Raw genomic sequence first — 22,605 nt, 5'->3', positions numbered from 1 at the left:
ATTACTTAATGGTTAAGTCATCCACACTTTGATGGTAGCAGCTAGAACCTCAACAGATTTGGGCTTTGCACACTTGATGTAAAATACGCTAGGATTTTAAAAATAACTTTCAGCAAGACATTAACATGAAACACATAGCTGTTCCATTTCAAGAAGCGTTGAGTGTCTACACAGTTTGTGGTAAGGAGATGGCACCCATGAGAGAGAACAGAATGGCCCCTCCCATTCCCAGAGACGGTGCAGGCATTTTCAATTTGTTTTCTCTTAATGGTCCTTTAAAACCAAGTTTTTGTAATGGAGGATGTACTTAATGCTGCATTTTATTACTAGAGCTTTCTGTTTCATTTCTGCAAATGAGTTGCAGAGATCCAGGAGTCAGGTCACGACAGTCCCATATCCTAGAGACTTGCCTCTGGGGCTGAAGTCAATGGGTTTGGGATAGACAGAGCAGGACCACTGACGCTTAGGGTGGTTGCCCAGCCCTGTGTTCTCCACATAAACAGATGTGTAAATCCCAACCTACAAACCTGTTCCCTGACTGCTGCCTCCACATTAGTGCTGTCTCTCAAAATCAGGGGCTTAGCCAAGAATGTTTAATTAGGCTAAATCATGCATGTTCTGCTCAAGACATCACCATATTCACAGTGAATAACAATCCTACTCTGTATCTTTTTGGTGAGTGCCAGTGGTACTCTTGTCCTCAACCAGAGATGCCAAGTTACCCAGTTCTAGGGTTACCATATTTTGTCCTCTTAAAAACAGGACACATGACCCACCCCTGCCCCGCCCACACCCATGCCCTTTTTGCATCATTGCCCCGTCCCATCACATATTCCCCTCCCCTGCCCCCCCATCACCTCCCCTCCCCCTTGTCACATATTCCCCTCCCCTGCCCCCCCTGTCACCTCCCCTTCCATCACCTCTCCTTCCCCTTGTCACATATTCCCCTCCCCTTACTTACTATCTACTGCCCTGGTGGTCTAGTGACCTCTTCGGGGCAGGAAAGAGCCCCCTCTTTCCTGCCCGGAGCGCTGCCTTGCCCTGCATCCTTCTCGGTCTTGGCTCGGGATTCAAAATGGCCACCGAGAGTTGAAGTCTCGCGAGGCCGCTTCAACTCTCAGCGGCCATTTTGAATCCCAAGCCGAGACTGAGAAGGATGCAGGGCAAGGGCAGGCAGCGCTCCGGGCAGGAAAGAGGGGACTCTTTCCTGCCCCAATGGTCACTAGACCACCAGGGCAAATAGTAAGTAAGGGGAGGGGAGGGGAGACCCACCGCGCTGCTCGCCTGCCCGCCCACCCGTTTGTCCAGAAATCCGGACAAACGGGCGGGTAGGCAAAACCCGCCGGACGCCCCGGACATATGGTAACCCTACCCAGTTCCAGGCTGAAGATTTTGGGACAGTTCTGGATTTCTGACCACCCTATCCTGGTGCATTATGGGACTTGCTGCACTGATTTCAATGGTAGAACAACTCCCACACTGCTTTGGGATGTAAGTTCAAAACCAGAACTGACCAAAAAAATCTCCAGTCTGGAAACTGGGTAATTTGGCATAGGGTTACCATAATGCCCCAGAAAGAGGAGGACAAATTGAGCCAGTCCGGATTTTATTTCCATTGCTTTCAATGGAAGTAAAATCCGGACTGGCTCAATCTGTCCTCTTTTTTTCTGGAGCCATATGGTAACCCTAATTTGGCATAGGGTTACCAGAAAAAGGAGGGCACATTGATGCAGTCCAGTGTTTGGCACCTTTGCAGGATAAGTGACTACTTACCTCTGTCTTGTCACCAGGTTAAGGTAATGTCGCAGGGCACTCATATATTTGGCAATTTCTTCAGGGGATGCATTGTTTCCAGGGTTCTCTGGCTGAGGAGGGTAGGCATCCACAAACATCCCCAGGCACACCAAGGTGCAGAAGAGGAGAGCTATCACAGCAGGCCAGGGTTTCAACGAGGCAGCCATTCTGGAGAGACAAGAGAATCCTGGGAAGAGAAAGGTTTCTTATAGTCCCTACAGCAGTGACAGAATGTAACACGTTTTTCTCATTGTTGGGCAGATGATCAAAAGCCCCGCGCTGTTCCAAACAGCGCTCTCATCATCGGCAAAAAAATCTTCCCAATACCTTAAATAATAAGTGATAGGAAAAACTCCCTTCTTAATATTTAAGGTATTGGGAAGGTTTTTTTGCCGATGAGGACAGGATCCTTTTGAGACTGCGAGATAGGTCTATAGGATCAGCAGCAGCTCTGTAGATCTATTGATCAAGAGTACTTTGAGGCTTTTCCCTCCCATTAACCTTATAATATTTCACTTTTCCTGGCTATTTGGAGTGGAGGGTTTTGATGTTGGTATTACGCTATAGGAAATGTTACCTCCACCACCACCATTTTTTCTATTTAGAGGGTTCCTTGTACTGTCACTTTTCTACATCCTCATCCCCCCCCCCCCCCCCTCTGCCACAGCTGGGGAGCTACTACTACTACTACTACTATTTAGCATTTCTATAGCGCTACAAGGCATACGCAGCGCTGTACAAACACAGGCCAGTCATTACCATCCCCCTCAACTTGGATGTAGGCCTAGAGCACAGCAGCAAGCCCCTGCACATGCCACCCAGTCCAGGGACCAAACTTTGGCATTGGACTTGGGATTACTGTTGCCTCTGTTTTCCTTTCTTCCTCTCTTGACAGGAAGGGGATGGCCCAGTGGTTCCCAAACCTAGTGGTGAATTCACCCCAGCCAGTCAGGTTTTCAGGATATCCACAATGAATATTCATGAGAGAGATTTGAATGCAGTGGAGACAGTGTATGCAAATCTCTCTCATAAATATTCATTGTGCATAACCTAAAAACCTGACTGTCTGGGGTGCCTCCAGGACCAAGTTTAGGAACCATTTTTTCTCAGCCATGAGGGTCATCTTTGTTAGGCACAGGAAACAGTGGAGATGACAAAAAAAAAAAAGTAAGGCAACCAATGGTACACAAATGTCCTTTAACAAAGAATTGGAGAAGGTGTAGAGAAGGGTGACGAAAATGATAAAAGGGATGGAACGACTTCCCTATGAGGAAAGGCTACGACGGTTAGGGCTCTTCAGCTTGGAGAAAAGGCGGCTGAGGGGTGATATGATAGAAGTCTACAAGATAATGAGCGGAGTAGAGCGAACAGATGTGAAGTGTTTGTTTACACTTTCAAACAACAACAAAACCAGGGGACACAAGATGAAGCTAGAATATGGTAGATTTAAAACAAATAGGAGAAAGTTTTTCTTTACTCAGCGTGTAGTTGGACTCGAACTCGTTACCAAAGAATGTAGTGACAGTACCTGGCCTTACGGAGTTTAAGGGGGGTTTGGACAGATTCCAGAAGGAAAAGTCCATTGAACATTATTAAATATATATATATATTTTTTTTTTTTTTTTGGGGGGGGGGGTTGCCGGGTTCTTAAAGCCAGGATTGGCCGCTGTCAGAGACAGGATTCTGGGCTTGTTGGACCCTTGGTCTTTTCCCAGTATGGCGGTGCTTATGTGCTAATTAACTTCTAAGCAACTCCACACAGGCCGTATTTTGGCTAAATGGCCTGCATCAGGAATCTGCATAAACAGAAGAATATGAAAACAGCCATAGACGTACACATGAATGCGTAAACAATGACTATGGTATGTATGTATTTAATTATTTCCTGATTGATTTAGTTTGGGATGTACTTTTTATATCAATTTTTTTTAATAATCAATTTTTGTCTAGTTTATTAATGTCTTGATAAATTTTTTATATGCATTTATAGTCTTTGTTTATGCATTCATGTGTGTATATATTGATGTTTTCATATTTTTCTGTTTATATAGACTCCCGATGCAGGCCATTTAGCTGAAACATGGCCCATGCCGAGGTCATCTTTGTTGGCCAGGCCCTCTCCTACCACCAGTGGAATGCACAAAGGGATGAACTGGGAGGAGAACATGGCCTCCAGGTGCCAGCTTCAGGGGGTCCCTGGACAAGGAGCTGAAAGGTCAAAAACAAAAGCACAGGGTCTGCTCTCTCGATCTCCCTTTGTGGTCTTTCCCTTCCTGAAAAGGTTTCTTTCCCAAAAGTCTCATGAAAGCTATCAGAAAAGTGTAGACTCAGCTGAAAATCTACGAGAACCCAAGGAATCGGAGAATATCTGTGCACACGGAAACAGGGACACCAAAAGGATGGTCATTTCCCACTTAATCCCTTTCAAGGGCTTTGCACACATCAGAAAATCCAATATTTGCAGCACCTGCAGAGATCTCCCCAGCTTATTCTTAGATATAATCTGCTTCTGGTAGAATTATGTTTATTAGGCTCTTGATCTATCTATTTATTTATTTATTTAACACATTTATATCCCACATTTTCCCATGTAGAGGTAGGCTCTGGTTCAATAATACAAATACATAGTACAGTAGTAAGCATGTAAGAAACATAAGTATAAAGCAACAAAGAAATAAAGAGGGGGGGTGATAGAAGTCTAGTACGGTCCATATTTTGCTGTGTCGCAGGAAGTAGAAAGTTAATTTGGGTCAGGGGGGAAGGCCTTCTTAAACAAGTTGGTTCTCAGTAGTTTCCTGAAGTTAAGATGGTTAAGGATAGATCTCACGGTTTTGGGCAAAGCGTTCCACAGTTGTGTACTTATGTAAGAAAAGCTGAATGTATAAGTTGATTTGTATCTAAGTCCATTGCAGTCTGGATAATGCAGATTTAAATAAGTTCGGGATAGGCTGGTACTGTTTCTGGGTGGTAGTTTTATGAGGTCCAACATGTATCCAGGAATATACCACCTTTCGCAACAAATCAAAGCAGTTCTGTTATAGATTTGTCGTCTCAATGCTATTGATACCTGACTTTCCTCAAATAAACTTCTGAACCCCACCAAAACTGTGGTGCTATGGGTGACAGGGTCAACATGTCTCCTCTACTGCGGAACTCTCCAATCACTCTCATTGAATCCTTGTGCTACCTTGGCATTACCCTTGATCCCCAACTTTCCTTTGACACATACCTCCCTCTGTTGTTCGCTCTTGTTTCTTTTCCCTTCGTCTTATTAGATCCCTGCACGTCTACCTCGATTACTCTGCCTGCGCCACTTTGCTTTCTTCCCTTGTTTCTACCTGTCTTGACTACTATAATGTTGTGGATTCCTGTTTACCAGACCGTTCTCGCAAACGTCTACAAACAGCTCAGAACAGAGCTATGAGATTCCTTACTTTTGCACACTGCAGAGACCATGTTGCCCCCTTCCATATGCAGCACCAATGGCTCCCATTCTAACCCTGGCCCATAAGGCTTTTTATCTAGGTTCCCCCTCTCATTTCTCCTCCCTCCTGGTCCCCTACGCCTCATCCTGTGCCCTTCTGTCTCTGCTCACTTCTTGGCCACTCCTTCAGTGCACTGTTCCCATTCTGCTTTTTCTTCCAAGCCCCTACCCTCTGGAATTCCCTCCTTCCTGACGTCCGAGCAGAGCTGTTCTATGCTTAATTCCATTCTGCTTTGAAGACCTTATTTGTTCTCTCTCACCCTTCCCCGGCACTCCCAGGGATAGGGTGGGGGGTCACTGGCAGCAGAGCCCTCTTTTCTTTCTTCCCCTCTTTTCTTTCTGTTTCTGCCCTGTATATAACGGAGTTCCTTTCTAGTTCCTTGATTTTTGATTTGTAAACTGCTTTGGTTGTCTGGCTGAAAGGCAGTATATCAAGCCTGAAGAAACGATAAGTGATAAATTAGGTCACACAAAGAACAGAACTACATAGAGAGACAGGAATGACTAACGCACAAGGAAGAGGATGACGGAAGAGGAAGAAGGGAGGGGGAAGGGAACAGAAGCGCAAGGGATCAAGTCAATGGGAGCGACTAATATACCAAGCTAAAAAGATATAACATAGTAAATGACGGCAGATAAAGACCTATATGGTCCATCCAGTCTGCCCAACAAGATAAACTCATTTTACATGGTATGTGATACTTTATATGTATACCCGAGTTTGATTTGTCCTTGCCTTTCTCAGGGCACAGAACGTAGAAGTCTGTCCAACACTGTACTTGCACTAAAAGGTCTGAAGATTCTGGAATCATAAAGAGTTACAAGATTCTGGAATCCCAATTAGTAGCAACATTCCATGTAGAACCCTAAAGAGTATAGTAACATAGTAAATGACTGCAGATAAAGACCTGTACGGTCCATCCAGTCTGCCCAACAAGATAAACTCATTTTACATGGTATGTGATACTTTATATGTATACCCGAGTTTGATTTGTCCTTGCCTTTCTCAGGGCACAGGCTGTAAAAGTCTGCCCAGCACTGTTCTTCAACTTTCCATATCTATTCAGTTATGATCAGGGCGTAGACCATAGAAGTCTGCCCAGCACCGGTTTTGCTTCCCAATTACCGACGTCACCACCCAATCAGACAGGCCTTAAATTTCTTATAGGATTACTCTGATCCGCAGGGAATAGGGAGTGAATTCTATAGGCGAGAGGCAGTACAAAAGAATGCAGAATATCCGTAGGCTCAGGCTGAGAATAAAAAACTGGGGGAATCGCAAGGTGATGACCAGCAGATGAACCTCATGAGCGAGGTGGCGTGTAAGGTGATATTAAAGATGATAGATATGACAGAGTTGCAGTGTGAAAGACCTTATGGGCTAAGGGCAAAATCTTGTCTTGTATTCTAAATTGAATGTGTAACCAATGTTTAGGTGTAACCACCTAAACTACAGGAAATCCCTAAAAACCTACCTATTCAAACAGGCATACCCCACCGACCCAACATAGATACCTACACTCTGCAACACAACAAAACCAAAGATCGAAATGGACACCATATAACATTTCTTCCCTTCAACCTCCATTGTACCTGACACATATATACCTTATTTGACCACAATATCACCTTGTATTTGTTTCTCTTCCGGACTTGGTGAATGCCTTTACGGTACTATGTAAGCCACATTGAGCCTGCAAATAGGTGGGAAAATGTGGAATACAAATGCAACAAATAAATAAATAACATATGTACAGGGGAGTAACATGGTCACAGCCATTCGCATGGATAAGAAGTCGAATAGTACATGTTAAGGGCTGTAGAAGGTCATATTGAGATTGGAGATACTACAGTGCAGCTGTATTGGCATGAAAGGGTATATTTACATGTTACCTGAGTATGTGTATGTTTACAAGATCAACATGCACATACCTAAACCTCCATCACCCAAGCTGCAAAGGACTTAAATATAAATCAACCTATGCATCCAGCTTCTCCTTTATAAGCACGCAACTATGGAACGCACTACCAAACACCTTGAAAACAACTCACGACCTATCAAACTTCCGGAAATCACTAAAAACTAACCTATTCAAAAAGGCATACCCTAATGACCCAACTTAAATGCCTCGATCCTGCAAGACAACGAAACTAATACCCGTTCTGGTCACACCTAACCCTTCCTCCTCATTCCCTGATGTGTCTATCATACACGAACCTCCTACAATGTCACTCTGTAACTGTTATACCGGACATGGCGATCGCCATCACGGTTACTATGTAAGCCACATTGAGCCTGCAAATAGGTGGGAAATTGTGGGATACAAATGCAATAAATAAATAAATGTTTATATATGTATTCTGTTAGTGATAGGTGTGTATCCGTGCAGAGCATTTTTGAATAGGGCTGTATCGGTCTATCCATGACAAGTGGGTAGGATTTGTGCATGTCTAAACGTGTTTGTCGGTGCCTCTGTGTATCTGTCCATGTCTGGTTCGGTACGTTTCTGCCTTTTAAGAATGGATCTCTGTGTAGTGAGAGTGCAGGTGGCAGTGTGGCGTGTTTCTGAACATGCCTCTGTTGAACTGAAGCTGCTGCATGTACATGTGTGTGTTTCCGCCCAGCAGTGTCTGCCCCCATGCCACCCAGTGCCTCTTTAGAGCAGGCACGGTTGGCAGGCGTTGTCCCTTCTGCCTGTGACAGGTGCCACAACGTGTTCAAGGTAAGCAGTTCCCTCCTCAGAAGCTCTGTCATTCTCAGGGCAAGAGAAGGCCAAAAAAGGAAAAGACATGGAAAGGTTCTTTCTTAAAAAGCTGAACTCACTACTTATGCTTTGTGAAGCTGTGGAGGCTCATTTTGAAAGCACATAGACTTACAAAGTTATCCCCACTTGTCTCTGTAAATGGAGGACGTGTAGTCTAGGAAAGCCCAGGTTTACAGCCTGCTCAGCTCTCTCTCCTCTGCTCTCCAACTCTGCTTCACCCAACAGCACCACATCGGATAAAGTGCTTGGGAGAGCCGGTTAGAATAATGATTCGAGCTGCATCTGTACGGACAACACTCTTAACTTGGTAAGAACACCTCATAAATGAAAGCTCCAGGGTAAGCGGATACGTCCAGAGATGCTTACGGAAATAATACATTCGTATCTGCACGTTTGCAAAGCGCTTTGATTGTAACCCCAGAAAGGCGGACTATCAAATCCCATGCCTTTCCACATAGACAAACGTACGGGCACATACAGTAGTGGCTGGACAGCAGTACATTTCCTACAATGATTGCCTCATCTGGGTCCCACAGAAACCTTAAAAGCTAAAGGAAAAGAAAAATTCACTCCCTGTCACAGTCTAAAGTGACTTCTTCAGCATCCAGAGAGCGTCTACCCCGCCCCCAGGAGAAGATGTGGGCTGCCGACTGCGTGCCCACCCCCATGAGCTGAGTCCTACTTACTTGCAGGAGGAAGGGACGGAGGGCAAGCAGGATCTCCTTGCAATGCACACAGGTCTTCTCGCTTCGTGCTGGCTGCCTGCACCGGTTTATCTGCTCTGTCTGCTCCCTGCCCACATGGGGTTTATATCCCTGCTGGCTCGGGGAATTAAAAGGGATGGGGGCGGGTGGGGGATGGTAGAAACTCCTCCCCCTTGTTTTGTTTTCCTCTTCTCAATTACAACTGACTTAATTGCTGATCAATGAATGCACTTGTTATCAACCTCATCATCATCTCTCCCCCCACCCTAACACACTCCTTCCCAGATATTAAAGGGAGGGAGAGACGGATCCACAAGAGGTATCAGCAAAAAGCTGTCTGCAAGGGACGTAGGGCTTTTCCTCCAAGATCTGAGCTGTCTACAGCAGGCACCAGACATTTTACATGGGGTAATAAAAGTGCTGGACTAGCGGTAATAAAAGATTTCTCCCATGTTCCATTGTCCTTTGAAAGCCATTCTGTCCTGTAAGTTTCCTTCCCCCCATCTTAACCCTCCTTCCAGACCTGTTAAACACTCCAGATCTGGCAAGATGGATCTTTGGTTCTAGGTCTCAGCTCTGCTTCCAGGCAAGCTAGAACCCAGGTCTTGTGTGATGTGTAGACAACCCATGAATCACATTGATACTGTGATTCAACAGGTATAAGATACACCTCTTCTAGAAATCATTGTCTTTGCACCTTGTCATTCACAAATTTCTCTCACTCATCCCTAAAATGCACCATGCCTGGATTTGCCAGAGCCATGCACTCGTGATTTCAAAATCTCTCTCGTTTTATTTTCAAATGTAGTCCTGAAAATCAGATCAAAATGAAGTTTCATTTTCACCCAGGAACATAAAGCAGAGCTGCCAAACGACCCAGTTCCAGAAGGGAAATTGTAAGGTAGTCCTGGACTTCTGATCGCCCCCTCCCCCATCCTTGTGTATTATTTTATTTATTAAGATTTATTTACCACCTTTTTGAAGGAATTCACTCAAGGCCGTGTACAGCAAGAATAACTCAAACATAAGCTATAGATACTAGAGTGCTGATTTCAAAAGGTAGAAGTAGGGACTTCAAATACCACAATGCAATGGGATGTAAGATCTAAAGCCAGAACTGGTAAAAAAAAACAAAATCTCTCTCCTGGCTGCTCTGATGGAGTGATGTTGCCTGTGGCAGAGGAGAACTCTTGCCCTCGGGACGTCTGACTAAAGAATGACATGGGGACCCACAGTAACCGCAGGGATGGGGACAGGGACAGAGCCCACAGGGCGGGGACAGATCCCATGGGGACGGGGCGGGGATGGGGACAGAGCCCATGAGGATGGGGACAAACTTTGTTCCCGTGTCACTTTCTACTTTGAAGCCTGTTAATGAACTGGACTGTTATTTATGTTTGACTGAAGCAGACGACAATATTTTTATTTTTTGGAAAAACAAGCAAACATGCTGGCCACTGCTAGCACTGTACATCCTGCAACCATCACACCTTCTAAGAAGACATCTTCTGTTGCACGAAGGACTGTGGAAGACAGGAGAGATAGATTGAATCCTGAGATTGTTGATGACTTCTTATCCACAGCTTAAAAAATCATAACGTGCTTCATAGGGCATATTTCTCCCCTCTAGGGCATACAGAATGGGTTGTATTTTGTACCCCTGGACATTTTAACAGGGTGACTTAGGATTCCTTGGGTAGTAGAAATCAGCTATTGTTGGGGTTGGAAGGGTAGAGGCTGGTGGTGAGGAGGGTTATTATAGCTGCTCACTGTCACAATAGTTGCACAGCATATTGTTCCTTTTTATACTTTAATAAAAAGATTTAAATACAAAATTATAAGTATTCGCGGCTTCTGCAGGTGAGAACAGAGCCCACGAGGATGGGTCAGGGATGGGGACAGAACCTGCAGTGACAGGGTAGGGACAGAGACAGGGCCTGCGGGATGGGGATGGGGACGGAACCCACGGGGACAGGGCGGGGACGGGGACAAATTATATCCCCGTGTCATTCTCTATTTCTGACCCAAAGGCCAGTGTTGTAACTACCAAACTATGCCGCCTCCTCACCTATTACTTTGGTTCCCTCCTCCAGAAGCTGTATTTTGACTGCTGGATGCTAACTTTCCTAGGAGAAACACCACCACTAAAGGCGTAGCTAGGTGGGGTTCAAGGGGAGCAGTCACTGCCCCAAACAGATTTTGAATAAAATGGCGCCTATGCAGACCAGCCCACCAGCTTCACACTGACACCTAGTTTACAAAAGGTCTGTTCCCCCTGATATAAAGTCTGGCTATGCTTCTGACCACCCAAACTCACTCACCAGAGAACAACATATTAATATCCTCTGATAACCGCTCCCTAGTTCCTCAAAAACAAGGAGTATGGTTCTCCCCCTTCTCTCCAATCCCCTCCCCCATTGCCTTACATCTACAAGGAGCCACTGACCCAAACACATTATTCCTGTAAAAAAAAAAAGACAGGAGAAAGGAAAAGGATAAAATGGATCAAGAAGGAAAATGGCAAGTCTTATGGTCCTTGTCTGTGATCCTACTCTATGCTTCTCTAAATAAAAAGTGACCAAGGTCACTACAGCCACATCTGGATCCAGTGACCATCTCTTGTAACCATGTTGGGTGAGGACCTGCATATCACAGAGTAATGGATTTATGGGTTGAATTCCCCATTCTTGTGCATCACCCATCCTAAACGGGAACTGTTTAAAACAGGCCTGACTCAGAAGAGCCAACCCAGCAGTGGCTTCACAATGCTGAACTGTCCTGAACACCAAAAAAGAAAAACCTTTGCTGTAAAGCATAAAAACAAACGAAGGGAGATCCCTCAGAGCAAGACACTTGAGATAAGAGACTGTCTTGCAAGACACCAAGCCATGTGAAGGAATTTGTGACATTTCTTTTCAAATTGGCTGATGAGTAACAAGGGCATTCAGTGACAAATTCCCAGTTTGTGTCTCATGATTAGAGCTATTACCCTGTTTTAGAAGGTTGTTTGTCCTTCCTTTACCTCCTTCCCCGGTAGTCAGATCAGTGACAGTCATGGCAGCAGGAAGACACAGTAAACATGCATTCACTGCCCTCCCATGTGTTCTGATTACAATGAGCAGATGGGGAGCAAACACACATCATGTTCCTACCATGTCTTTGCCCTATAGTAACTGCACCCGAGGAAATTGAGAGGAATCTGAAAGTGAGGAGGAAGAGATGGAGAGGAACATGAGGAGACCTCTTCTCTTCTCCATCTATACTTCTTCCCTTGGTACTCTGATCTCATCCCATGGTTTTCAGTATCATCTTTACGCTGATGACTCCCAGATCTACCTCTCCACACCAGAAATCTCAGCCGAAATCCAGGCCAAAGTATCAGCCTGCCTGTGTGACATTGCTGCCTGGATGTTTCAGCGCCATCTGAAACTAAACATGACCAAGACTGAGCTTCTTATCTTTCCCCCAAAACCAACCTCTCCTCCTCCCCCATTCTCTATTTCTTTGGATAACACTCTCATCCTTCCTGTCTCATTAGCTCGTAACCTTGGGGTCATCTTCGACTCCTCCCTCTCCTTCTCTGCACATATTCAACAGATTGCTAAAACCTGTTGCTTCTTTCTCTATAATATCAGCAAAATTCACCCTTTCCTTTCTGAGCACACTACCAGAACCCTCATCCACACTCTTATCACGCTTAGACTATTGCAACTTGCTTCTCACAGGTTTCCCACTTAGCCATCTCTCTCCTCTTCAATCTGTTCAAAATTCTGCTGCACGACTAATATTCAGCCAGGGTCGTTATGCTCATATTAGCCCTCTCCTCAAGTCACTTCACTGGCTTCCTATCCGTTTCCGCATACAGTTCAAACTCCTCTTATTGACCTATAAGTGCATTCACTCTGCAGCTCCTCAGTACCTCTCCACTCTCATCTCTCCCTACATTACTCCCCGGGAACTCTGTTCACTGGGTAAATCTCTCTTATCTGCACCCTTCTCCTCCACTGCTAACTCCAGATTCCGTTCCTTTTATCTTGCTGCACCATATGCCTGGAATAGACTTCCTGAGCCAATACATCAAGCTCCATCTCTGGCCGTCTTGAAATCTAAGCTAAAAGCCCATCTTTTTGATGCTGCTTTTAACTCCTAACCCTTGTTCACTTGTTCAGAACCCTTATTTTATCATCCTCACTTTAATATTCCCTTATCTCTTGTTTGTCCTGTTTGTCTGTCCTAATTAGATTGTAAGCTCTGTCGATCAGGGACTGTCTCTTCATGTTCAAGTGTACAGCGTTGCATACGTCTAGTAGCGCTATAGAAATGATAAGTAGTAGTAGTAGAGATGAGTGAGGAGTGAGATAGAGAGGAAGGAGGAGGAGGAGGAGAGAGAGAGAGAGGAATCCAAGGCATGGGGAGATGAAGAAGATCCTAGTGAGTGAGGAATCATGGGGAGATGGGAAGATGGATGGATTTAAGAGTGTGGGAGATAAGAGGAGAGACAAAGAAACATTCTAGAATGGGGAAGAGAGAAAGAAATGTGAGGGATAGGCGGAGAGGAGCTGTGGGTGAGTAGGTAAAGAGGAACCTGGACAGAACAGAAGGAAGATGAGTGAATGGGCAGGAGGATGCCCCACGCCATCTGCACTTTCTTCTTTACAATTCCATGTGCGTCACGGATGAAGTTCGGTCAGCACAACCGTGTGTCCTGCTCTTGCTTAAGTAGGACGTAGAGCATTTTCCCTGTTAAACAGGATTGTCCTACATAAAGCAGGATATCTGGCCAAGGAACTTATCTGAAAGAGTGATTTCATGTAACATTTTAGTGAGGAGGGTGGCTTTTGCTGCTTTCTTGATACTGCATATTTCAAAGAGGATTTGGCTCCCTTTTCATGACAGTCCAGACCTTTTCCTTAAAAGAAGACCCAAGTGCAAATGACAGTCCAGACCTTTTCCTTAAAAGAAGACCCAAGTGCAAAAGAACTTCATATCACTTTTATTGGAGAGCAAAAAGGAGAATCAATAGCAAGGATGAAAAGAAATGAGCAACAAAGACATATAGATAAATAGAGAACAAAGTGTCAAGAAATCCCAGGGAGGCACCATTAGCTCACAGCTCTGTGCAATATCCCCTCTGTGAGGCTGTGAAACGTCACTCTTGTTCCGCAGCCTGAATTCTTGCTGGCTCCAGCACATTGGGGAGTTTATCTCCTCCCTTCACAAGGGTCAGTGGCCACCTTTACCCATTCTAATGAGTCAATTCTGTTACTACCTTGTTGTCTGTAAAGGAGAAAAGACTAAACAGCAATGTAGGTCACTGTAAAGAAGGTGGCCCAGGGCTAGTAGGGAAACATAGGTCCTACTATTCTTGGGGAAATCAGAACTACATCTCCCTACATGCAGTAGGGCAGAAACAAGCATGGAGTAGCCTTTTTGAGTTGTCTGGGGTGAGATGACCATAACTGATCCCATTCTAGATGGTATCCTGTAGCCCTACTGATGCTAGAAAAAACAGAATTTATTCTGGGCTGTGAGAAATTCCAGAGATGACACATGAGAGCTTTGGATACCATCTGGGTTCCTTCTTCAGATGGTGAGATGACAGTTTATTGTGTACTCAGAACCTGCCTTTTATCACTACACAGCAAAGTGGTCTACAGGCTAAAGCATAAGACAAAAGGAACACCATATAGTCAGATAGGACAGGGCGAGAGCTAGTAAGGATTAGAAACAACGGAGTCCACCACAGGGTCAGGAGCGAGGGGACTGGTATGCACTCGATCCATCTGCAAAAGTTATGCCAAACAAATGGGTTTTAAGAGAATTCAGCACAAAGGGCAAGTGGTACAGTATTCCACAAAGATGGAGCTAAGTAGAAAAGCACAGTGATAGGTATAGTCCAGATGAGTGTGCGGTAAAATGGGAGGGAGAATTGAAGCTCTTGGGAAGAGCAAAGATTCTGAGATGGAAGATAAATAGAACCTCTGAGCAGGGCCGCTGAGAGACTGAGCTGGGCCGGGGCGGGACTGCCGCCGGGACCGGGACAGAGCTGCCACCCCCCACCCAGGATCGCTGCTGCCCTCAGGTTTCCTGCCGCTGCTCCCCCCCCCCCCCCCCCCGCCGCAACTACAAATACCTTGGCTGGTGGGGATCTCAAGGCTCTGCCAGCAGAAGAAGTCTTCCTCCAGCCTGCTCTACACTCTGCCGCAATTGCCTGTCCTGCCCCTGTGGCTGCTTTTTCTTTCATGTTGCGCATGCTCGGTTTCAAAATCGAGCATGCGCAGCCTGAGGGGAAAAGCAGCTGCTTGGCAGGTGATGTGGCAAAGTAAAAAGCATCACTGGAGGAAGACTTCTGCTGGCGGGGCCTGGGGGACCCCATCAGCCAAATCAGAGGCCCTGGACCGAAGCCCTGCTGTGTCCACTCCTCCCCAGCCTCCAAGGGGATGCCCAGCACTGGAATTTTCTTCAGGATCAGGAGAGGAGAGAGAGACAGCCCAGCCCTGGCCCCAGCACCTGGCTCCCCTTGGAGGCCAAGCCTGGGAATTTTGTCCCCCCCCCCCCACCCCCACCCCCACCCCACTCTGAGTACAAAGCACTGTGTGCAAGTATAAGGATTTGGAACTGGATTCGGATCTGAATGGTAGACAATCATGTTGGAAGAGAAGGAGAGAAATGTGATCAAATCTGTGTGTATGATTGAGAATCCTGATGGTGGTATTTTGAACTAATTGAAGTCCTTTGCAGTAGTTCAGATGAGATGTCACAAGGGCATGGAGGAGAGTCAGCTGCACAGACTTAACATGGACCGAAATTGCCGAAGGACAAAGAAGCAGCACTTTACAACAGAAGAAAGGTGAAGGTCAAATAGGACAGTTGGGGATCCTAGTAACACACGTGCAATGGATGGTTAGTAAGGTGGAATCACTGATCTTTTTATTCTAACAACTCCATTGTCCATTCATGCACGCATTCCATTGACACACACTTGGCATAAGAACGAACAAAAACTGAGTTCTGGGATAGTGATCCATGTAGAGAGAATTGAATCAAGGGAGCATGTTGTTACTCTTAATGGAGGAAATTACTTTTCTGAAAGAGAAGGTAGTAGCCAGGTCAAAAGAGGACCAGGAAGAGGAGAAGCAGTTTGAGGAGTTAGAGCTGGGTCATAAGCTGCATTTGAAAGGACAGAAGGCAAATGGATAGTTGAACTACCTAGGCCAGGAGGGGATGCTGCTGAGGCCACTGGTGATAGTAAAGTAGTTTGAGCTGGGGGTAGGCTAAATCTTAAAGTCATGACCTTAGATTGCAAAAGATCTTCAGTCGATGGGGTCAAGGAGGAATGTAATTTTCAGTCTGTGGATGTCAAGTGAGACCACAAAGAAAAGTTTCTTAGGTTGGTTAACAGCTGTATTGATCAGATTAGTATAGTAGGACACCTTAGCTACTTCAGGTCGTGATGGCGATCATATGACATTCCCTGCAGCAGTCTAGGTTTTCAGAAGTTTGCCTGTGTCTCCATGTTCTTCCCATCTTTCTTGTTTGCTGTTTGAGGAGATGTAGGCTTCCACTTTACCAGGGGAGTCTGGCAGTGTGAGATGAGCGAATGGGTTGTGCTGGGGAAAATGAGTCCAAAGCTGCTCACAAGCTATAATCCCATATAGTAAACTGGTGGGGCCAAAGTCACCATCTTCTATAGATACAAGGACAGAAATGTCCTCATGCACAGATAGTCTGTTGCTGAGACTTTGGTTCCAAAGAAGAGAATGGTAATTGAGTAACTCTAGGTCTCCCCTCTCCTGTTCCTCAAGGGCTGGCAATTGGGTAGTTCTAGGTCCTTGGTCTCCCCTCTCCTGTTCCTCAAGGGCTGGTAATTGAGTAGCTCTAGGTCTCCCCTCTCCTCTTCCTCAAGGGCTGGTAATTGGGTAGCTCTAGGTCCTTGGTCTCCCCTCTCCTGTTCCTTAAGGGCTGCCAATGGGTCAGATTTTCAAGATACCCTTAGTGAATATGCATGAGAAAAATCTGTATGCCCACAACTTCTGTTTTATGCAAATCTCTGTCATGCATGTTCATTTGGAATATCCTGAAAACTTATCCATTGGTGGTCCACAAGTAAATGAAGTGAAGACCAGGGTCAGTGCTTCTCAAACCTGTCCTGGGGGACCACCATCCAGTTGGGTTTTCAAGATGTTCCTAATGAATATGTATGAGAGAAATTAGCCTACAGTGGAGGTAGAAAGCATGCAAATCTCTCTCATGCATATTCATTAACTTACCAATGTAATCACTCTTAAAGTTTTACTGTGTCAATCTACTTTATTAAATCCTTATATTTAGATTACAAATACAATTAATTAAAACTTCCTCAATCCTAACTTCATTCATACATACAATCAACTCCTACAATTCAAATCGTACTTGGTTATCACAGATAAAGCGCACATCGAGGGTTCCTCCAGGGCCTGTCCAAATATATTAGGAACATAAGCATTTCGGCAGAACACATTTGTGTAGGGTGTGGCAGGAGTTTGGACTCATACCTCAGCGAGAGGAGAGTGTTAAGTAAAGGAGAGGAGACTCGAGGAGAGAGATTGGAAGACAAATGGAAGAACAGAGAAGATATAGACGGAATTGATTAGAATCGGAATTGACTTTTATCACAAGTCGGAAATAGTGTGGCACAATATAAGAACACATTTTCAATGGAAAAACAAGAAGGCACTTTGATGGTACCTATGTGATATTGTTATACAGTGAGAAAAAGGAAAGAAGAACAGAAGTATCAGGGTTATGAGATAATTGGACATATACCGCTGGTAGTTTGATGAGAAATATGTATTTAATTAAAGACAGGATGATGTTGTCTATGAAGATTAGTCATCATTTCTTAGATGTACTATGATGTGCGCTTTATGTGCGATAACCAAGTGCGATTTGAATTGTAGGAGTGATTGAATGTATGAATGCGGAGCAGTTGGGGGCAAGAGGGGGTGGTGGTTGGGAGGCGAGGATAGGGGAGGGCAGACTTATACGGTCTGTACCAGAGCCGGTGATGGGAGGCGGGAAATACTGCTGGGCAGACTTATATGGTCTGTGCCCTGAAAAGGACAGGTACAAATTCAAGGTAAGGTATACACATATGAGTTTGTCTTGGGCAGACTGGATGGACCATGCAGGTCTTTTTCTGCCATCATCTACTATGTACTATGTGACTAGGATTGAGGAAGTTTTAATTAATTGTATTTGTAATCTAAATATAAGGGTTTAATAAAGTAGATTGACACAGTAAAACTTTCAGAGCGATTACATTGGTAAGTTGATATATATTTGTAATCAGATTGGAATTAAGTAACTCAATAGGGATATGCATATTCATTAGAGATATCCTGAAAACCCAACTGGCTAGTGATCCCCCAAGACGGGTTTGAGAACCACAGCTCTAAGTCATGCTGGACTACCATTTGTACATGGGCTTGAGTATTTGCAACATGTCATTGTAGATACACTCACACACACACAGTTTTACCATATCATTTATTCATCTTTCAGATATCAGAGGTGCAGAGAGGCAAAGCATGCAGGATTTATTTTTGTTTTGGTAAATGTAGTTTCTCAAGCCTCATCACTCACAGCTTTGATGTGCCAGCTCAGGAAGTAACCATTATGTCTCCCAGAAGCCTCTGCTCCCCAGGGCAGAAAAACTGGAAATAGGTTGTGGTTAATCATCTCTGTCTTACATGAGCCTTGTCATTGATCAGTCAGAAAGAGAGAAATTCACTCTGCAACGGTTTCTCAGCGATTTTCTTGTATATGGCCTATTTGTCATAGACTGGGCTTTAAGCTCTCCATAAAAGGAACTCTGGTCTGTACAGTGCTGTGTACATTTGGAGCACTATAGAATCACTTAGCTGTAGTGGTAAATGACACCATAAAGACCACTTAGTAACTCTGGGTTTGTAAGAGTGTTAATTCCCATATGCAAACTAACACCGGTTCCCACCACAACTACCTCCATAACCACCACTTTTCTTAATAGTAGTACAGGTACGTTAGACAAGTGTAGACTAACACTGGGAATCTGATCCTAACAGAGGGAAAGGGAAATGGGACTTGATATACCGCCTTTCTGAGGTTTTTCCAACTACATTCAAAGCAGTTTGCATATATACAGGTACTTATTTTGTACCAGGGGCAATGGAAGGTTAAGTGACTTGCCCAGAGTCACAAGGAGCTGCAGTGGGAATTGAACTCAGCACCAGTTACCCAAGAAGCATACAGATGTTATAATCCTTAATAAAAAGTTATGCTGGGTTGATATTTTTTGGAGGTGGCATGGGTTTTAGATCAAATTAGATTGTCACTCGGGAATTGGTTTTGTCTAGTAAAGCCCCATTATTGCAGAATGATTTCTCATTGAGACCAATTGCATGACCTTGAAAATCATGACTTTTCCAAAATTATTTTGGGTCTTGATTTCATTCATGTGAAATTTTAGGGGGTTGCTCTTAAAATGGATTTGAAATTGTAATGGGTTCATACTTCTAGGCTGAAGTCACTGGCCCTGATATTCAGACCACGGGAGATAGCCGGGCTGTCTCCCACAGTCCGCGCTGAACCTGGAAATTCAATCGCAAGAACAAGATGGGGTCACACTTTCCACAAGAAAACAACACCAACAAAAAGAAGTGGAAAAAGAAACCAACTTCAAGAGATCAGTCCAAACACCAGGATAAGATGCTGCAAATATAGCTTTATTTGGACCCTACATGGTCCGTGTTTCGGCTTTAAAAAGCCTTCATCAGGGGTCAATCGATGAGTGCTCAATATTATACCGACTGATGATGGAGCGCATAAACAACTATCTCTTGATCAGGGGAGGTATACTGTCTCATACCGACGATTTCAAAATGGGTCATCATGCAGAGCAATTGCAAGCAGTACCAGCAAAAATCACTAGAATACTGTCAATTTCTGAGCAGAACAAAAACAGTAGATAGTTTGGCCCAGAAAGAGAGACAGCAAGTCACAGATTTTATATGCCAAGCCATGGTGAAAGAGGTACTTAAAGACATAGAACATCACTCAGAAGCAGATGGGGAAAACAGTCTCAACACTCTGGCAGAACTAGGTATAGCACTAGAAGTTTCAGGTCTCTAAAGTCACACAGGACAAGTTGACTCTATTGCTCTTAAATTGCAAATGGAAGCACAAGCTGCCAAATCAAAAGTTTACAGTAAACAAGAAGCAACCATAGAAATTGAAAATCTCAGACTAGAAGAAGATGGAAAGAAAGCAGAGGCTGAGGCTGCTGCTACCACTGCCAAGGTTAATGCTGTCAGAGCAGAAGCCACTGCTACCACCATTGCTGCCTGCCTTTGAATGCAAGAAGGCAGAGTTAGACATTGCCTTGAAGATGCTCCAGCAAGAGAAAGAAGTGGCTGCTATTGATGCCCAGGTCAAGGTATAGGAAGCAGCCACAAGGCAGGATGGTGAGAAGAGTCAGTTTAGCTACATTATAACAGAAGATTCTGCCCAGCAAACTGCAGCTTATGTGAAAGCCCACACTATGATACAGAAAAGTGCACAGTCACATTCTGTCTCAGAATAGTCATCAGATTCTGAGCAAGCACGTTCCTCCACACCAGAAAGAAGCAAGTTTAAGTTAAAACATACCAAGGAGGCAAACCGCCACCACAGTGATCCATATGCTTACATGCAAAAGGATGTACCATCATTGGCTCTCACTCCAGGAAAGCCCACCAAAGGAAATACTTCATTTCAACCACAGACTCTGGCACCACTCAGGTAATGGGCTCAGACAGTGCCGTAGCGAGGGCGGCTGACACCCGGGACGGGTCGCCGCTACCCCGGGTGCAGCACGGCGCCCCCCCCTCCGGAGCGCCCCCCCCTGAGCGCATTCTTAATTGATGAAGAAGCGAAGAAGCAAGGGGCAGGCGGGAGGGCCGATCAGCCCCCGAGTCCATGTCACTGGGAGCTGCGTCAGCTCCGTTGGTTCCTTGCTCTCTCTGCCCTGGAACAGGAAGTAACCTGTTCCGGGGCAGAGGGAGCAAGGACCCAACGGAGCCGACACCCCCCCCCCCAGTGACATGCACCCGGGGCAGACCGCCCCACCGCCCCCCCCCCTTCCTACGCCACTGGGCTCAGATAAAAGTTGAGCAGTTACATCCAGCAAAACACCCTGTGATTAAGCAAGAGCCACCTGGCCAGCCATACTCCATATCTGACTCCAGACAAATTGCAGCAAGCAGCCAGACACAGGTACCTGCTGCCATCATGCTAGGAACTTCATGATGGCAGCACTGTTTGTGCGTACGCTTTGTAGCGCTATAGAAATGCTAAATAGTAGTAGTAGTAGTAGTAATCTTGCAACATACATGGCTCGCAAAAAGATGGTAAACATGGGGCTTACCCAGTTTAATGACTGCCCAGAAAAGTATAGAAGATGGAAATCTAATTTTAATGAGGCCATGGCAATTATGAAGCCTACCCTGAACCAAGAAATGAACCTGATAATAAAATGGCTAAGAACAGAGTCAGCTGAGCATGTGTAGGGAATACCAGATGCATATTTGCATGACCCCTTCAAAGTATTGAAAGAAATGTGGGAGAGATTTGACCAGTAGTATGGCAGCCCAGAAGCTATCCAACGGGCATTGTTAAAAAGAATATGGAGTTTTTCAAAGATCACAAATAAAGATAATAACAAATTACAGGGATTAGGAGATCTCCAGGAACTGGAACCACTCAAAGAGGATCCAAACCTTCCTAGACTATACTACTTGGATACAGCTTGGGGCATAAATGAAATTATATCAAAGCTGCCAACAGGGCCGGTCCTAGGGTCTCTGGTGCCCCCCTGCAGATTATCAGTTGCCCCCCCCCCCCCCACGTCTAGCATCTCCTTTCTGTCTTCTCCCACCCTGCCCCCTTTTTCAGCGCTGCAGCCTTCTGCCTGCTCCACCACGGCACTGAACACTGAGTCTGTCCGGTTAGGCATATTCTATAAATCTGCTAGGCCTATTCTAGGTGCAGTTTACAGAATAAGCCTAGGTGGAAACATTTTTGGTGCCGATTTTTCAGGCACCATATATAGAATCTAGACATCTAGTCCTATCTGTATAGCTCTTCAGATTAATTTATCACCATTATATGTAGAGGCAGTGGTGACCATATTACATATACGCTCAGCACTGCCCCTTATCCAGATAATGTACATATTCTTTTAAATTGGCTGAAATTACCAACTTAATCAGGTTAGGCCTGAGTACAATGGATGCATGGGCTAATTCATTTCATTTGAAAATAAATAGTGAGAAGACTCACTGCCTCATCCTATCTTCTCAACATAATAAATATAAACCTACCACTTTAAATATTCTCAACTGCTCTCTCCCCATGTCGGATAGCCTAAAACTACTTGGAGTCACAATTGATCGGCACTTGACCCTAGAAACCCAAGTAAACTGCACCACAAAGAAAATGATTTATTCAATGTGTAAACTTAAACGTATAAAACCTTTCTTTCCACGAGATGTTTCCACAATCTAATGCAATCAATGGTATTAAGCCACTTAGATTACTGCAACGGAATCTATGCAGGCTGCAAAGATATTTAGTCAAGAAACTTCAGACCACCCAGAACACAGCAGCGAGACTGATCTTTGGAAAATCTAAATTTGATTCTGCCAAGCCCCTTCGTGAAAAATTACATTGGCTTTCCATTAAAGAAAGTATCGCCTTTAAGATCTGTACCTTGATTCATAGGATCATTTACGGAGAAGTTCCCGATTATATGCTAGATCTGGTGGATCTTCCACCCAGAAACAGTTTCAATTCCTCCCGA

At 44.8% G+C, this 22,605-nt stretch overlaps 1 protein-coding gene across 5 annotated transcripts in view; it reads right to left on the bottom strand.

The window, feature by feature from the left end:
- Window positions 1-22,605, bottom strand: part of LOC115482230 (peptide YY-like) — a 171,698-nt gene that overhangs the window by 13,151 nt on the left and 135,942 nt on the right. For 2 of the 5 annotated variants that reach the window (XM_030221863.1, XM_030221862.1), the window contains exon 3: window positions 1,774-1,981. In XM_030221863.1, coding sequence (XP_030077723.1) covers window positions 1,774-1,961 — 188 coding nt within the window. In that variant the 5' untranslated portion in view covers window positions 1,962-1,981. Of the gene's footprint in view, window positions 1-1,773; window positions 1,982-8,729; window positions 8,812-22,605 lie in introns of those variants that run through there. The other 3 variants (XM_030221865.1, XM_030221864.1, XM_030221866.1) reach the window with 3 other exon arrangements.

Source organism: Microcaecilia unicolor, chromosome 12, assembly GCF_901765095.1.
Source record: "Microcaecilia unicolor chromosome 12, aMicUni1.1, whole genome shotgun sequence".
NCBI classification, from domain to species: Eukaryota; Metazoa; Chordata; class Amphibia; order Gymnophiona; family Siphonopidae; genus Microcaecilia; species Microcaecilia unicolor.
This window is presented reverse-complemented; position numbering and strand designations above follow the sequence as displayed.